The 15,876-nt window shown below is 36.5% G+C and overlaps 1 protein-coding gene across 1 annotated transcript in view; it reads right to left on the bottom strand.

The window, feature by feature from the left end:
* Positions 1–15,876, bottom strand: part of DPYD (dihydropyrimidine dehydrogenase) — a 945,375-nt gene that overhangs the window by 175,570 nt on the left and 753,929 nt on the right. Inside the window, exon 19 of the mRNA XM_025289449.3 lies at positions 7,819–7,961. Coding sequence (XP_025145234.1) covers positions 7,819–7,961 — 143 coding nt within the window. The remainder of the gene's footprint in view (positions 1–7,818; positions 7,962–15,876) is intronic.

The following is a 15,876-nucleotide window of genomic DNA, read 5'->3' as shown; positions in this document are numbered from 1 at the left end:
TTTTTTTTTAAGATGAATAAAAACTGATGCTTACAATCACCCAAGGCCCCGCTGACATTAAGTATTGTGAATTTGGAGAAAATTCAATTGGCAGAGTTACCTGAATTTCTCTAATAATATTCAGCAGCCCAGAACTATAGCAAATGAAAGGTTAGATTAACCCAGGTCAGAAGGCAATGGCACCGCACTCCAGTACTCCTGCCTGAAAAATCCCATGGATGGAGGAGCCTGGTAGGCTGCAGTCCATGCTGAGGGTCGGACACGACTGAGAGACTTCACTTTCACTTTTCACTTTCCTGCATTGGAGAAGAAAATGGCAACCCACTCCAGTGTTCTTGCCTGGAGAATCCCAGGGACGGGGGAGCCTGGTGGGCTGCCGTCTAGGGGGTCGCACAGAGTTGGACACAACTGAAGTGACTTAGCAAAGCAAGAAGTAGAAGCTACAATGGAAGAGATATAGAAATATTATACCTTTTCCACCCTACTCAAATGCCAAGTCAAAATTGTAAATTCAAGGATTTTCCCACTCATAACTGTCCTAAATATATCTTAATACTGATTTTAGTTCTCACTTTAGGTAAAATTGGTTTAAAAATATTTTCTGGCTGAATAAAAACATGACTAAAACTAATGACAGATCAGTTCAGTTCAGTCGCTCAGTCATGCCTTACTATTTGTGACCCATGGACTGCAGCATGCCAGGCCTCCCGGTCCATCACCAACTCCTGGAGCTTACTCAAACTCGTGTCCATTGAGTCGGTGATGCCATCTAACTAGCTCATCCTCTGTCGTCCCCTTTGCCTCTCACCTTCAGTCTTACTCAATAACAGAGTCTTTTCAAATGAGTCAGGTCTTTTCATCAGGTGGCCAAAGTATTGGAGTTTCAGCTTCAACATCAGTCCTTCCAATGAATATTCAGGACTGATTTCCTTTAGGATGGACTGGTTGGATCTCCTTGCAATCCAAGGGACTCTCAAGAGTCTTCTTCAACACCACAGTTCAAAAGTATCAATTCTTCAGCGCTCAGCTTTCTTTATAGTCCAACTCTCACATCCATATATGACCACTGGAAACACCATAGCCTTGACTAGATAGACCTTATTGGCAAAGTAATGTCTCTGCTTTTCAATATGCTATCTAGGTTGGTCATAACTTTTCTTCCAAGAAGTAAACATCTTTTAATTTCATGGCTGCAGACACCATCTGCAGTGATTTTGGAACTGTAAAAAATAAAGTCTGCAACTGTTTACACTGTTTCTCCATCTACTTGCCATGAAGTGATGTGACAAGATGCCATGATCTTAGTATTCTGAATGTTGAGCTTTAAGCCAACTTTTTTTACTCTTCTCTTTCACTTTCATCAAGAAGCTCTTTAGTTCTTATTCACTGTCTGTAATAAGGGTGGTGTCATCTGCATATCTGAGGTTAATTGATATTTATCCCGGCAATTTGATTCCAGCTTGTGTTTCCTCAAGCCCAGCATTTCTCATGATGTACTCTGCATATAAGTTTAAAAAGCAGGGTGACAATATATAGCCTTGACATACTCCTTTTCCTATTTGGAACCAGTCTGTTGTTCCATGTCTAGTTCTAACTGTTGCTTCCTGACCTGCATTCAAATTTTTCAAGAGGCAGGTCAGGTGGTCTGGTATTCCCATCTCTTTCAGAATTTTCCACACTTTATTGTGATCCACACAGTCAAAGGCTTTGGCATAGTCAAGAAAGCAGAAATAGATGTTTTTCTGGAATTCTCTTGCTTTTTTGATGATCCAGTGGATGTTGGCAATTTGATCTCTGGTTCCTTTACTTTTTCTAAAACCAGCTTGAACATCTGGAAGTTCACGGTTCACGTATTGCTGAAGACTGGCTTGGGGAATTTTAAGCATTACTTTACCTGCGTGTGAGTAGTGGGCTTTTAATACACACTACACTAGATAATTCAGATCGAAAGGCAGCATTATATCTAGAAGGTATAGCAGCATGCTATATAAGTAATTTCAAGCATTACTTTGCTAGCATGTGAGATGAGTGCAATTGTGGAATAGTTTGAGCATTCTTTGGCATTGCCTTTCTTAGGGATTGGAATGAAAACTGACTTTTTCCAGTCCTGTGCCCACTGCTGAGTTTTCCAAATTTGCTGGCATATTGAGTGCAGCACTTTGAGAGCATCATCTTTCAGGATTTGAAATAGGTCAACGGGAATTCCATCACCTCCATTAGCTTTGTTCGTAGTGATGCTGCCTAAGGCCCACTTGGCTTAGCATTCCAAGATGTCTGGCTCTAGGTCAGTGATCACACCATCGTGATTATCTGGGTTGTGAAGCTCTTTTTTGTACAGTTCTTCTGTGTATTCTTGCCACCTCTTAATATCTTCTGCTTCTATTAGGTCCATACCATTTCTGTCCTTTATTGATCCCATATTTGCATGAAATGTTCCCTTGTTATCTCTAATTTTCTTGAAGAGATCTCTAGTCTTTCTTATTCTATTGTTTCCCTCTATTTCTTTGCACTGATCACTGAGGAAGGCTTTCTTATCTCTCCTTGCTATTCTTTGGAACTCTGCATTCAAATGGGTATATCTTTTTTCCTTTGCTTTTTGCTTCTCTTCTTTTTACAGCTATTTGTAAGGTCTTCTCAGACAGCCATTTTGCTTTTATGCATTTCTTTTTTGGGGGATGGTCTTGTTCCCTGTCTCCTGTATAATGTCATGAACCTCTGTCCATATTTCATCAGGCATTCTGTCTATGAGACCTAGTCCCTTAAATCTATTTCTCACTTCCACTGTATAGTCGTTAGGGATTTGACTTAGGTCATACCTGAATGGTCTAGTGGTTTTCCCTACTTTCTTCAATTTAAGTCTGAATTTGCCAATAAGGAGTTCATGATCTGAGCCACAGTCAGCTCCCGGTCTTGTTTTTGCTGCCTATATAGAGCTTCTCCATCTTTGGCTGCAAAGAATATAATCAATCTGATTTCGGTGTTGACCATCTGGTGATGTCCATAATGACATATAATTGATACATAACCTGCAATTTTACACCAGTAAAAGACTATGTGTGGAAATTTACATTTCTAATAACATCAACTCAGAGTCAATATTTTATGTAGCTGGCAAGTCTCCGAGCCTAAGCTGAAGGAACACTTTGGCGGCCACTTTTTAATACCATGTTGACCCTCTCATCCCCTCTTCACAATCTGTTAAAAAAATCACAACTCAAGCACACTCACTTAAAAAATTCATTCAACAAATGTTTAATGTGTTTCTGCTATACACCAGCCAATACATCAGGGTGACTAGTGTTTTATGATGATGCTTGGCATGAAAAGACACATTAAGCCAAGCAGATTTCCTCTTTTGAAATCTAAGCCAAGAGATAGATACTCAGCTGGTAAGGTATTTCATGTAAAAGGTGGAACTGAAAGACCATTATGTAAAATGGCCCATGATGAGCATGTGCTAGGCAGTTCAGAGGAGGCAGAAATGAGGAATAAGTCTTAAAGAGGAACAGACAGAACTATAGATTCCTTTTGGGAAAAATCACATGGCTCACAAAAGAGAGGTGGAAAAGGTCTCTGCCCTCTCTGGGTAGAGAACTGCCCCATTGGTTCTTGTAGTTCCTGTCTGCATTCATAAATATTATACAATATAGGCTTCATTTTCTTCAGGAAGTTTGAATGATTCTTTGCTTTTCAATCCCAGATGAGCCCAAGCAGAAACTGCAATTTGAGTGATTCTTTCACCACATGTTTTTATGAGGACACACAGCACTTTCTATATTCATGTATCTGCATTGTATTTACACATCTGGATATCTGCTCTGTATTCTTTCTTCCTTTCTCATGCCCCAAAGTACCTTCTTTCATAATTTTTCTTTTTCTTAAGGAACTTCTTCCATCATTCTTTGAGTTATGCTTCCTGGAAATAAATTCTTGGTATTTCTTGAATTAATGTTTTGTTTTATCTTTCTTGAAGGAAGGAAATAGGATTCCGGGTTGCTCTTTTCTTTCAACAACTGAAAACTTTTGTCCCACTTTCTGGACTTCATGGTTTTGGATGAGAAATCTATTGTCATTAGAATTTTTTGTTCCTTATAAGTAAAATATCATGATTTTCTTGTTTTCAAGGGGTTGTTTGTCTTTAGTTTTCAGAAGTATGATGATGATATGTTTTGCTATAGATTTCTTTATGCCTCTCAAATTTGGGATTTGATAACTTCTTGAGTTATTGAGTACATCATGAGAAATGCTGGACTGGAAGAAACACAAGCTGGAATCAAGATTGCTGGGAGAAATATCAATAACCTCAGATATGCAGATGACACCACCCTTATGGCAGAAAGTGAAGAGGAACTCAAAAGCCTCTTGATGAAAGTGAAAGTGGAGAGTGAAAAAGTGGGCTTAAAGCTCAACATTCAGAAAACGAAGATCATGGCATCTGGTCCTATCACTTCATGGGAAATAGATGGGGAAACAGTGGAAACAGTGTCAGACTTTATTTTTTGGGGCTCCAAAATCACTGCAGATGGTGACTGCAGCCATGAAATTAAAAGATGCTTACTCCTTGGAAGGAAAGTTATGACCAACCTAGATAGCATATTCAAAAGCAGAGACATTACTTTGCCAACAAAGGTCCATCCAGTCAAGGCTATGGTTTTTCCTGTGGTCATGTATGGATGTGAGAGTTGGACTGTGAAGAAGGCTGAGCGCCAAAGAATTGATGCTTTTGAACTGTGGTGTTGGAGAAGACTCTTGAGAGTCCCTTGGACTGCAAGGAGATCCAACCAGTCCATTCTGAAGGACATCAGCCCTAGGATTTCTTTGGAAGGAACGATGCTAAAGCTGAAACTCCAGTACTTTGGCCACCTCATGCGAAGAGTTGACTCATTGGAAAAGACTCTGATGCTGGGAGGGATTGAGGGCAGGAGGAGAAGGGGACAACAGGGGATGAGATGGCTGGATGGCATCACTGACTCGATGGACTTGAGTCTGAGTGAACTCCGGGAGTTGGTGATGAACAGGGAGGCCTGGTGTGCTGCGATTCATGGGATCGCAAAGAGTCAGACACGACTGAGCACCTGAACTGAACTGAACTTATTGAATCTTGTAAGTTTATGTCTCTTTCAAAAATTGAAAAGTTTTCAGATGTTATTTCCTTTTCATCCCCTCTTTCCTTGATCTCTCCTCTGGCATTCTGATAACATGAATATTAGATCTTTTGCTGTACTCCCTCAGTTCCTTGATACTCTGCCCATTTTTTCCCTTTCAGTCTTTTTTCTCTCTCTTTTTCAGATTGGTTAATTTCTACTTCTCTATCTTCCATTTCACTGATTATTTCTCTGTCCTCCCCATTCTTCTGTTGAGCATGTCAACTGACTTTTGCATTTGCTATTGTATTTTTCAGTACTGAAGTTTTCATTTTTTCAGTACTGAAGTACTTTATATCCTCTATTTTTTGAGACCTTCCATATTTTCCATTTGTTTCAGGCATGCTTGTAATCGCCATGTTAGAGAAATTTTATGATGACTGATTTCAAAATCTTCATCAGATCACTCTAAATCTCTGTTAGCTTGGTATTGGCATCTATTAATTGTCTTTTACCATTCACCTTGAGATCTTCCTGGGTCTTGGTATGATGAGTGATTTTCAGTCGAAACACTGACATTTTGAGTACTATGTTAAGATATTCTTCATCTTATTTAAACCAGTTTTAGCTGGCTTTTCTGGATACCATTCTGTCAGGGGAGGGGGAGGTTGCTGCCTCTTTACTGCCCAGGTACCCTACTTGACCCCCATTGACTCTGAAGGACATTCTCCATGTTACTTCCAGGATAGGATAGTAGATCTGGCTCCCCACTAGGCCTCCTCTGACACCAGGGAACTGTGGTGGGAGAGACAGAGTGGCCTTGTTACCACTGGGTGGTGATAAAAGTCCTAATTCCTCATTAGACTTCCTCTGACAGTGTCCCAAAGGGGAGGAAAAGGGATACCTCATCACTGTCAGTGGGGTGGAAGACCATGCCTCCAACATGTGGGGGATCATTACTGCCCATAGGCAATGCTAAGTGCCTTGTTACAGCCTCCTGAGACAGGAAGTCTAAGATTCATGCTTGTACTTTGTTTGTGTGGACAGGTTTGGCACTGCAGGTTTTAGCTGCAGTATTTGGCTGGAGTAGAGCAGTCATGGTCTAAAAGTTTTCTGTCTGCTAGGTTGCCCTTTCTTGGTTCTCTAGCTACAAAGGGTATATATATATGTGTGTGTGTGTGTGTATATATATATATATATATATATATATATATACTTTTTTTTTTTTTTTTTGGTCTACCCCTGTTGTTGTTTTCCTGTTGCTGGCTTCTTTGGATCCAAGTCTGGATATATGAGGCAAAAAGAAAACCCAGGAAACTCTCCACTCTGTTGTGACTTGGGTCCTGAGATTCCTAGCCAGACTGCCTTCTCCTCACATTTCAGAGTCTCTTTATGTTAATTTATATATAAAATTCAGAAGCATAGGAAAAATTACATCTACTCCATCTTCTTGGAAGCAGAAGTCTGCCTCCATTAACATTTTGATATACATTGTTTTCACTTTATATTTCATAATGGGAAGTTGATTCCAATTGTCAAATTGGCAACACATTATTTTACACTTCACATTCTTGCCAGAGAATATAAGTGATGCTAAACACTCTGCTCCCCAATTACCATCAATGCTAGGTAGTAAGAAGCCATATTAAAGGAATATTACCTCAGAAGTCACAGCCTACTTGTAATGTGAAAAATTTTACCTTTGGTTCACATCACATCACTGAAATCTGCATATCTGGCCCCTGAGAGTAATGCTTATACTATAAAATGCGGAGGCACTGTATTGCATCTACACTGAACAAGATTATAATGTAAAAAGAAGTATATAATTAATAAAAAATAAAGTGATTTCTAAGTTATTTGTAGAGGGTTAATAAGAGTATGGAGAAGGCAATGGCAACCCAGTCCAGTACTCTTGCCTGGGAAATCCCATGGATGGAGGAGCTTGGTGGGTTGTAGTCCATGGGGTCACTAAGAGTCAGACACAACTGAGCGACTTCACTTTCACTTTTCACTTTCATGCATTGGAGAAGGAAATGGCAACCCACTCCAGTGTTCTTGGCTGGAGAATCCCAGGGACGGGGGAGCCTGGTGGGCTGTTGTCTATGGGGTCACACAGAGTCGGACACGACTGAAGTGACTTAGCAGCAGCAGCAGCAATAAGAGTATGATGCACTACATCTCAGAGTATCCTTTTATGAAAACAATGAAAAAATCTCCTTCAGCTTTATATCACAAGAAGGTACACAACTTATTTATTTCTATATTTTGAAAAACTGCGATTTCTTTGCTTTGGCTACCAGGAAGTTCAGAGTCACTTTTGTTAATCCTTACAGTACCATACAGCAGAGACTTTGCATTGGCCTTACCTTCAGCTTCTTTTATTTTCCAGTCAACATTTTGCTTTCATCCAGGTTTCCTCATGTATTTGGTTTTTATCCAGTAGCACAGTATGCATGTTGGTACCTGATCCCATTTATTTTAGAAACATACAGGTGCACAAATATGTTTAAAAAATAGAGGGTTTATAAGTTCTTAAAAGGATAGGAAATGATAGGAAATGAACCTCAGGGTTGTTCTCAACTCATAACAGAAACTTAGTAAGTGCCACCCAGTTTGATCCCACAAGGATTCTTTCTTAAGAGACCCTACAAGAACATATTTGTTGTCACATAATTTACCCTTTATTTGTTAGATGGAGTTTTATGAAGGGACAGACAAACACAAGTACTACCTGGAGCACTGAAGCACCACTGTGGAGAAACTGAAGACCACTCTCAGCTGAGTCAATTCCACCAGTGGCCAAAATGGGAAATCCAGGCAAAGCACGAGCAATGGAGGTCACAGCTCTCAAAGCGATAGGTCTGATGGCTATGCCTATGGAAAATAAGGGTGATCAGGGGTTAGAGTATTGACCACTTGAGCATATCGCCTTATAACACTACTGTGTGACGGCAGTGTTGTACTAGACAAAATTCAATTTCATCTCTACTTAAGATATATGAGTATGCAAAACAGAAACATTGCTATGTTTCAAAGTATGTTCATTTATAAATGGATAGATTCTTATTTTAAGGACTTTGATGCTATTATTGCATGCAGGAATGTTAGGCAAGTGGGTAGAGCAATGCAAACTCCTGCATAAAATACATACATACTACAATTTGATATATAGTACCATGTAAAAGATCGTATGGAACACTCAAGCATCTGTTTGAGAAAGAACAAGGAATGGCAGATTTTGTAAAAGAAAAACAATCACATACAGTGCATAAATAGACATACAGCTCTGTTATGTTTCCACGAAGTATAAAGCAGCTGGTGTGAATCGAGATACTGCAAAACAAGTAAGGTGCTGATGAACTTACAGATTCCATATTGCACTTTACATGTATTTTCCCAAATCTGACGAAACACAGTGAGCCTAATCTAATTTTTCATATGTTAGAAATTTTTAACCAAGTTAAAGAGAATTGACTAGAATTCAGTAATTAGAGAGTGTATATTTGATTTTTTATACATTATTTAACCAAACATTACCAATACATTATTTGCTAAGCGTAATAAAAGCTGCAGGGATGGACAGAAGACATTTTTAGGTCATATTTCACATGATTACACTTTATAAGGCTGCTTAGACTCTCAAGGGTTAACACAATCTGGAGTAAATTAATGTTCTCACAATATAGCTATATAATTTAATATTTCTGATGTACACTCATAAGTCAATGGCCCCTTAAAGGCATTTTCTGAAGTAAAAGTAGTTTCTTTTGTGCAAGAATGTGGCATTGCCTCAACCATACCTCCACAAACAACTAAACAAGTGAAAGGTAAAACAAGTCTTTGGTGGTGAGTCCTTTGGCATCCTGTCCACCTTCACCAGCATCTTTACCAGTATTCTCAGTATGTATTTATTGGTGTTCCCATTAAGGAAGCACAAAGAGCTTTCATTAAAATCAGTGATTGGGCTTCCTTGGTCACTCAGTGGTAAAGAATCCACCTGCCAATGCAGGAGACATGAATTCTATCCTCGATCCACGAAGATCCCACATGCCGAGGAGCAACTAAGCTCGTGTGCCGTAACTATTGAGCCTGTGCACTAGAGCCTAGGAGCCACAACTACTGAGCCCGTGTGCTGCAATGAGAAGTCTGCACACCACAACTACAGGGCAGCCCTTAGTCACTGGCAACCCACTCCAGGGTTCTTGCCTGGAGAATCCCAGGGAGGGGGAGCCTGGTGGGCTGCCGTCTATGGGGTCACACAGAGTCGGACACGACCGAAGTGACTTAGCAGCAGCAGAGACAAGCCCTCACATCAATGAAGACCCAGCATAGCCAAGAGTAAGTAAGTAAACAGAAATAAATTTTTAAAAAAACATAAAAATAATTAAAAAAATAAAATCGGTGGTTTTCTTTTCATCTTGTTCATTTCAGATGAAACTGAATTTATGTGTAACTAATGCTTTTGCATTCAACACCAAAATGTTTGTGGAAATGACTACTTGGTGCTCCCAAACCTAAAAATATCTTCCTCTGGATATTAGTATTCTTAGGCAAGAACATTCAATGCTGAAACTTCGAAATTCCATAACTGACATTTAAATACAAGGCAGTAAGTTAGGGCCATTTAGAAACTGAACATCAAAACCCTATTTCTATTTTAAAATATTTAGCAGTGACTTCTTCTTAGTCTGAATGTTTTAATCATTGAAAAAGGTGAACACAGTGGACAGGAGGATGCATGGAAAGAACACACACACACATACTTGTAAAAACATATCTTCAGCTATACTAAAAAGAAATTTTGAGAGTAAAGGTTAGAAGAAAGCATTTTTAGGGAATTTGTAACTTGAATCTTTTAGACAGACATATAGCTATCCTGGCATAATATAAATGACATGTTCAATATATACTAAGTTGATGGCTCCTTTACACACATGTTACTTTGAAGCAATAAAGAAATATTGGGATTCTTTTTTTTTTTTTTCTTATTCAGTTGACCCTAGAGAGTAAAGGAAATTTGTGCTAAGCAGATAAATAATTTATTTCTAACTGCACTGTTAGAAGACTATCATTAACACTAAGGGGTAAAGTTTCAAAGTGGTACACAGGGATTTGGCCACATATTCCAATTGATATTAATGGACATCAAATGGCAAAATCCCAGAACACAGCTTTGAAAATTTAACCAGTTCCATTTAAAGGGCAACATTATTACACAGGTGTTAAAGAACATCAGCAAACCCTCAGTGGCATTTTAAAATGTTCTGTTAGGTCAATAAGATGTTTTCTACTTGATGTTTCCCTTCTTTTTCTAAAGCTTTTCTAATTTACCTAATGAACATGAAAACCTTTCAAACTAATAAAGGCATCTTTTTAAAAATTAAGAGTAATTATGTTCTCTAAGGAAATGTGATCCAAAAATGAAGAAATGGATCCTTCTGTTGCTGGGTAATAGTAAATTCAGTTTTAATTTCCATTATAAATTCTATTTGATTGGTTTTCTTAATAACTTGATTTAAATGAAATATAATCTACCTGTTCTCAGCATTTTTTATGGGGAATAGGTTTTAAAAATGACTTTTATCTGCCATGAAAGGTTTTTGGAAGGAAACTAAAGGTACATAAAAAGATCTTTCAAATTGTTATACAGAAACTTTTTTTAGTTTTAAAATGACAGAAATGAGGAAATAATAGATTCAATACAAAAATAAACTTCTGGTCACATACAGCAATACCACAAGATTATACATATGTTAATCAAAATGCATAAAGATTTTCAGAATCATGACTATTGAGATAATTTTTTTTTTTTAATTTTGGCACTGCTATGGTAATTAATGATTTTAGATCAAAAACCAGGGAGGAAGAGGCCAGTTCAAGAAGCTCAAGGAATTAAAAGTAGACTCCATCCTAAAGGAAACAACAAGGTTTAAACTTAAAAAATTGAAATTCTATTAGCTTAAATTAACTAATAGGAAACATGCAATTTAAATTAAGTCTTCATCTACATGGGATAACCAGATGGGCCTGATGGGGAATTCAGTTACATCAAGCATTTCCGTTTCAAATGTGTAGGATATGCCAAGGAAAGTTAGCCATCCCTGAATCCCCACATTTTGAAAAAAGCTGCAGGTTCAAACAAAGAAACAAACAAATGTGAACCACACCTGTGAGTTCCAACACTGATGCCAAGACATGTACCATTAAGAAAACTTTGCATTCATTTAAACATCATATATTTTATAATTACTCCTAGAAAGAAGGGAATTTGAAGATGAACTAGTTACAGTATCAAAGAAACAACAGGCTCAACTGCTTAGGTTAAAATTCTAGCTCCGCTATTTACAAGCTGTGTAATCTTGTGAAAATTTCTCAATCTTTTAATCTATAAAATAATAAAATTTTAATAACTTTACAGAGCTGTTCTGAGGATTAATTATATATATATATATATATACACATATATATATATCTAAAGGGCTAGCTCATGATGAAGATTATATGTGTGTGCTAAGTCGCTTCAGTTGTGTCTGACTCTTTGCCACCTCATAGACTGTAGCCTGCCAGGCTCCTCTGTCCACAGGATTCTCCAGGCTAGAATACCGAAGTGGGTTGCCATTTCCTCCTCCAGGGGATCTTCCTGACCCAGGTGTCGAACCTGGGTCTCTGGTATTGCAAACTGATTGAGTCACCAGGGAGGTGCCAAATATTATACAAATGTTTGCTATTATAACCTGTACTACCCTAAAAGGACAACTGATTTCAGAGGGAGCATTTCTTTAGCTTACTTTGTGCCTTCTATGTTGTTGCTGTGTGCTTAGTAATGCAATTTTTTTTTTATTGTAGACAAAAGCATGATGCCTAGGATGATGAAACTTTATAACCTTTGCTCCCTTAGAAGAACCATCTCCTGCTTCTTTTCCCCATCTCTATTGAGTGACGTCATGATGCTGGTAGGATTAACTGACTCCAAAGCTAAAAATCTCAAACACAGACATCCATATATTACCTTTTTTTTTTTTGAGAATCAGAAGGTCCATGTGCTAAATCAATATGCAAAACTTTTAATGACATCAGAACTTGAGCTTATTTGTGAGAAGTAAGCAGAACTTTACTTAGCATGACTAAATCCTTGAAGAGAAAAGACTTTTTTAATGGGCAAGATAGTGTGGAACATATGCTAATTTTGGATAACTGAAATTTTGAATAATTGAGTTTAATTCTGTTTGTTTTTGCCTTAATCATTTGACTTCTAGGACAGCTACTGTTACAGAATTAATTGTTAGAGCTAAGTCCACAATAAACTCCCTGATAATAGCTCTAGCTGGCAATAAAACAGAAATTGGGTTATAATACTCACTCGTGCTCACTGTGTATACAAAAAGAAAATGTAGTTTTAATTTGCTTACATTAATTAAAATATAATGAATTAAGTGGATAACAAATTCATTAGAAATTGAACTTTGACTGCCTAATTGTTAACAGTTTTAACATCACATAGAAGAAAGAAAATAGCAAATCTAAACTTTCAAGGATTTAGGAGTTGAGATTGATTTTTATAAAACATAAATCAAGCACCAAAAATTTATATTTTAAAACAACTTTAAAATGTTAATGAACCTAATATACTGATAAATATGTAAAGCACAACTAATTAAAAATACATCTCTACACACGGATTAAAATCCCCTGAGAAAATTAGCATAATTCAACCAGAAACTGAAGTACTAGAAGGATCAGGGTTATATCAAGAGATGTGAAATCTAAACAGGAGAAATGGGAGAGAGAAAACCAGTTGTTTTATATTGTTATTTCAGGCTTATTGTAAAACTAAAATTTTTCTTATGAGATGTTTTAATTTTTGTTAAGTATTTCAAGAAAATTTCTCCCAGTCTTTATATCTTTATAACTGTTGATCTGCTTTATAACATATTCAATATGTTCATAGTCAATTCATATTCAATAATTTGGTACCTAGAATGTGCTAGACATTTTATTTTAAAGCAATAGAATTAATACTATTTACCAAAGAAGGGGACATTTACCTCTCTGGGTGCTTGCTCATGAAGTGATTTCCAAATTCCCTGATACTAGACAGGGAGACGGGGCCTTAATATACAGCATGAGTTTTAACCCTTGCAGTGCTGTGCAGGTAGATGCTATCGTGTATGTGAAGAAAGGGTAGTTCAACCTGAATAAAACTTGTTTGATGTCACAGTTTAAAAGTGTAAAGATCAAGTCTCTGTGTGGAGTCCATACTTTTGAACTGAGAACTGACAGTGCAGCAATTATGATGAGCATCACCTTCAGAAAGCCAGTATCAGTACTGCCTGTGGTCTAATGCTCAGACGGTTTCGAAAGTCCACCCAAGTAGGTGTAAGTCTTGACTCTATTACTTTACACAATTGTGACTTTGAGCAAGCTCCTCAGCTTCCTAGAACGTCAGTTTTTGGTATTGGTGAAACAGAAACATCAACAACAACAATATCATAGCAACTTGGGGACTATTACATGATATAGTTTGTGGAAAGCATTCAGTCCAGTGCCTGGTTTGTAGTGTATAACGGTTGATATTACTACTGAAGTCACAGAAAATTGATCAGAGAAATAAGTATTCACTAGAAACATGTGTGGTTAAACACTTAATACTTAAGGGGTGTTAGTTAATATTCTAGATAGTAAATTTGGAGATCCTAAGTCATTTCATTTCCAAAAAATATAGTTTAAGTCTATGATTGCAAATGCATTTATTTGTGTGATGAACTTTTATTAGATTTATAATGCAATTGCAATATCTAAAGGTATATGTCTTACCCTGAAAACCCATTTTGAGAAATATAATCCATTAGTGCATAGATACAAAGTTACATGCACAAGATGTTCCTTGAAATACTGTTTTATATAACAAAACAGTGAAAAACAACCTAAATAATCACTAGTAGTTATGCTAGAAAATAAATTATAGTTCATTCATGTATGATGCTGCAGGAAACTTTTAAAATTGACATGGAAATATGTCTAGGATACATAGTTATGTGTTAAATCACAAGTAACAGAACAATATATAGGGTGTGATCCCATTTTAGGTAAAGAAAAAATATGATTACACTTAGTATGTGGACATGTAAATGCACAGAATACTGTGTTTTAAACTGCTAATAATTATCTCTGGGGAAACAGGCTGAAGAACTTTCAAGTTTGAGATCTGTACTTCCATATTATTTGATTCTCTTAGGTAAGAAAGTGTTTATGATTCTCTTCTGCAATGAAAAATGACTTTTTTTTTAATAATGCGTCTGAAACAATACAGGAATAGGCATTTTCAGATTCTGTGCTGTGAAACTTTTATGTACAAGATGTGCAGTGCTTCTACTCTCTGTACTTTCAGAAGAGCACTTTTGGTTCTATATCTAATATTTTAAGTAAAATATTAACAGAATATATCCAAAACAGGGTGAACAGGATGACTGATCTCTGTCCCTGTCTTTCTTTCACAGACACACACACATAATGAGATGGAACCAGAGCTAGAAAAAGCATATAAATAGTTTTGTTTGGAATCAAAGGGTAAGCAAAATCAGTAAAGTTAAATTTCAGTAAAGCTAATTGTCAGTTTTATGAAGTAGTTTAGGCTACAGTGATTTAGCAGAATACAAGAAAGCAAGAAAATGTATCCCACTTATACCAATTAAGGATATTGAGTTCTATTACTAAAGTATGCAATTTTAATTTTAACAATATCTGTCAAAATAAATTCTATCCCCATAATTTAAAATGTGTGTATATATATATATATACACACACACATACATACATATATTATATGCAAATAGTTTATTATGTAAAGTTAATTCCACTGTTTCGGCTACAATAAAATTAATTTTTAAATAAAAATTTTAAACAATAATATGTATATGTGTGGTGTATAAAATGGCTGAAAGTATTAATAATCTAATGGTTGTCTTCAAGTATTTAAGAGGTAATCATGAAGAAAGATTCCATCTATGTTTTTTCTCAAAAGATAACTAGAACCAATGGTTAAGCACACACTTTTGGTTCTATTATTATTTTTTATCATTAATTAATATCATTAAAATTTGCCAGTTGTAAATTCAGCAACAGAAGTAGCTACATTGGTATGCCCCTATCACTTGAAACTAAATGGGTATTTGGCAGGTAGTGGCCAGTAGAAAAGACCTCTGTACTATAGAAAATATTGGATTATATGATCTCTTCCAATTAAAAATTCCAGGATACTATGAACTTTGTCATGGTATTTTAAGGAGTAATTTTATATGCTCTGTGGTTTCCCAGTAGATACCAATGATGAAGCTAACATATAAAAGGATTGATTATAAGTGAAAGTCAAATTTTAACATTCAATGCATTCAATATGGGCTTCCCTGGTGGCTCAGGTGGTAAAGCGTCTGCCCACAAAGTGGGAGACCTGGGTTTGATCCCTGGAATTGGGAAGATCCCCTGGAGAAGGATAAGTCAAATATACTTCAATAAATTTTTTAAAAAATAAGACTAAATTTTGTAACTAATTTTGTAACTAATAAAGAATTGTTGTCCACATATGATAAAAGCAAGAATACAAGTATAATTGTTGGCTAGGATTTAGATAGAAACAATAGTAATTTATGACCTAGCTTGCCTAGGAAGTCCCAGTTTGTCACACCTATATTTATTTTTAATTACATGATGCAATTATAAATACCATCCCCTTTCACTCAAAAAGCACCTAGTTTGGATTACAAATTATAATGAAATTGTATTTAGGGATTAT

This window comes from Bubalus bubalis, chromosome 6 (genome assembly GCF_019923935.1).
Source record: "Bubalus bubalis isolate 160015118507 breed Murrah chromosome 6, NDDB_SH_1, whole genome shotgun sequence".
Lineage (NCBI taxonomy): Eukaryota > Metazoa > Chordata > Mammalia > Artiodactyla > Bovidae > Bubalus > Bubalus bubalis.
The sequence above is the reverse complement of the archived record's forward strand: the minus strand, read 5'-3'. Positions and strand labels throughout refer to the sequence as shown.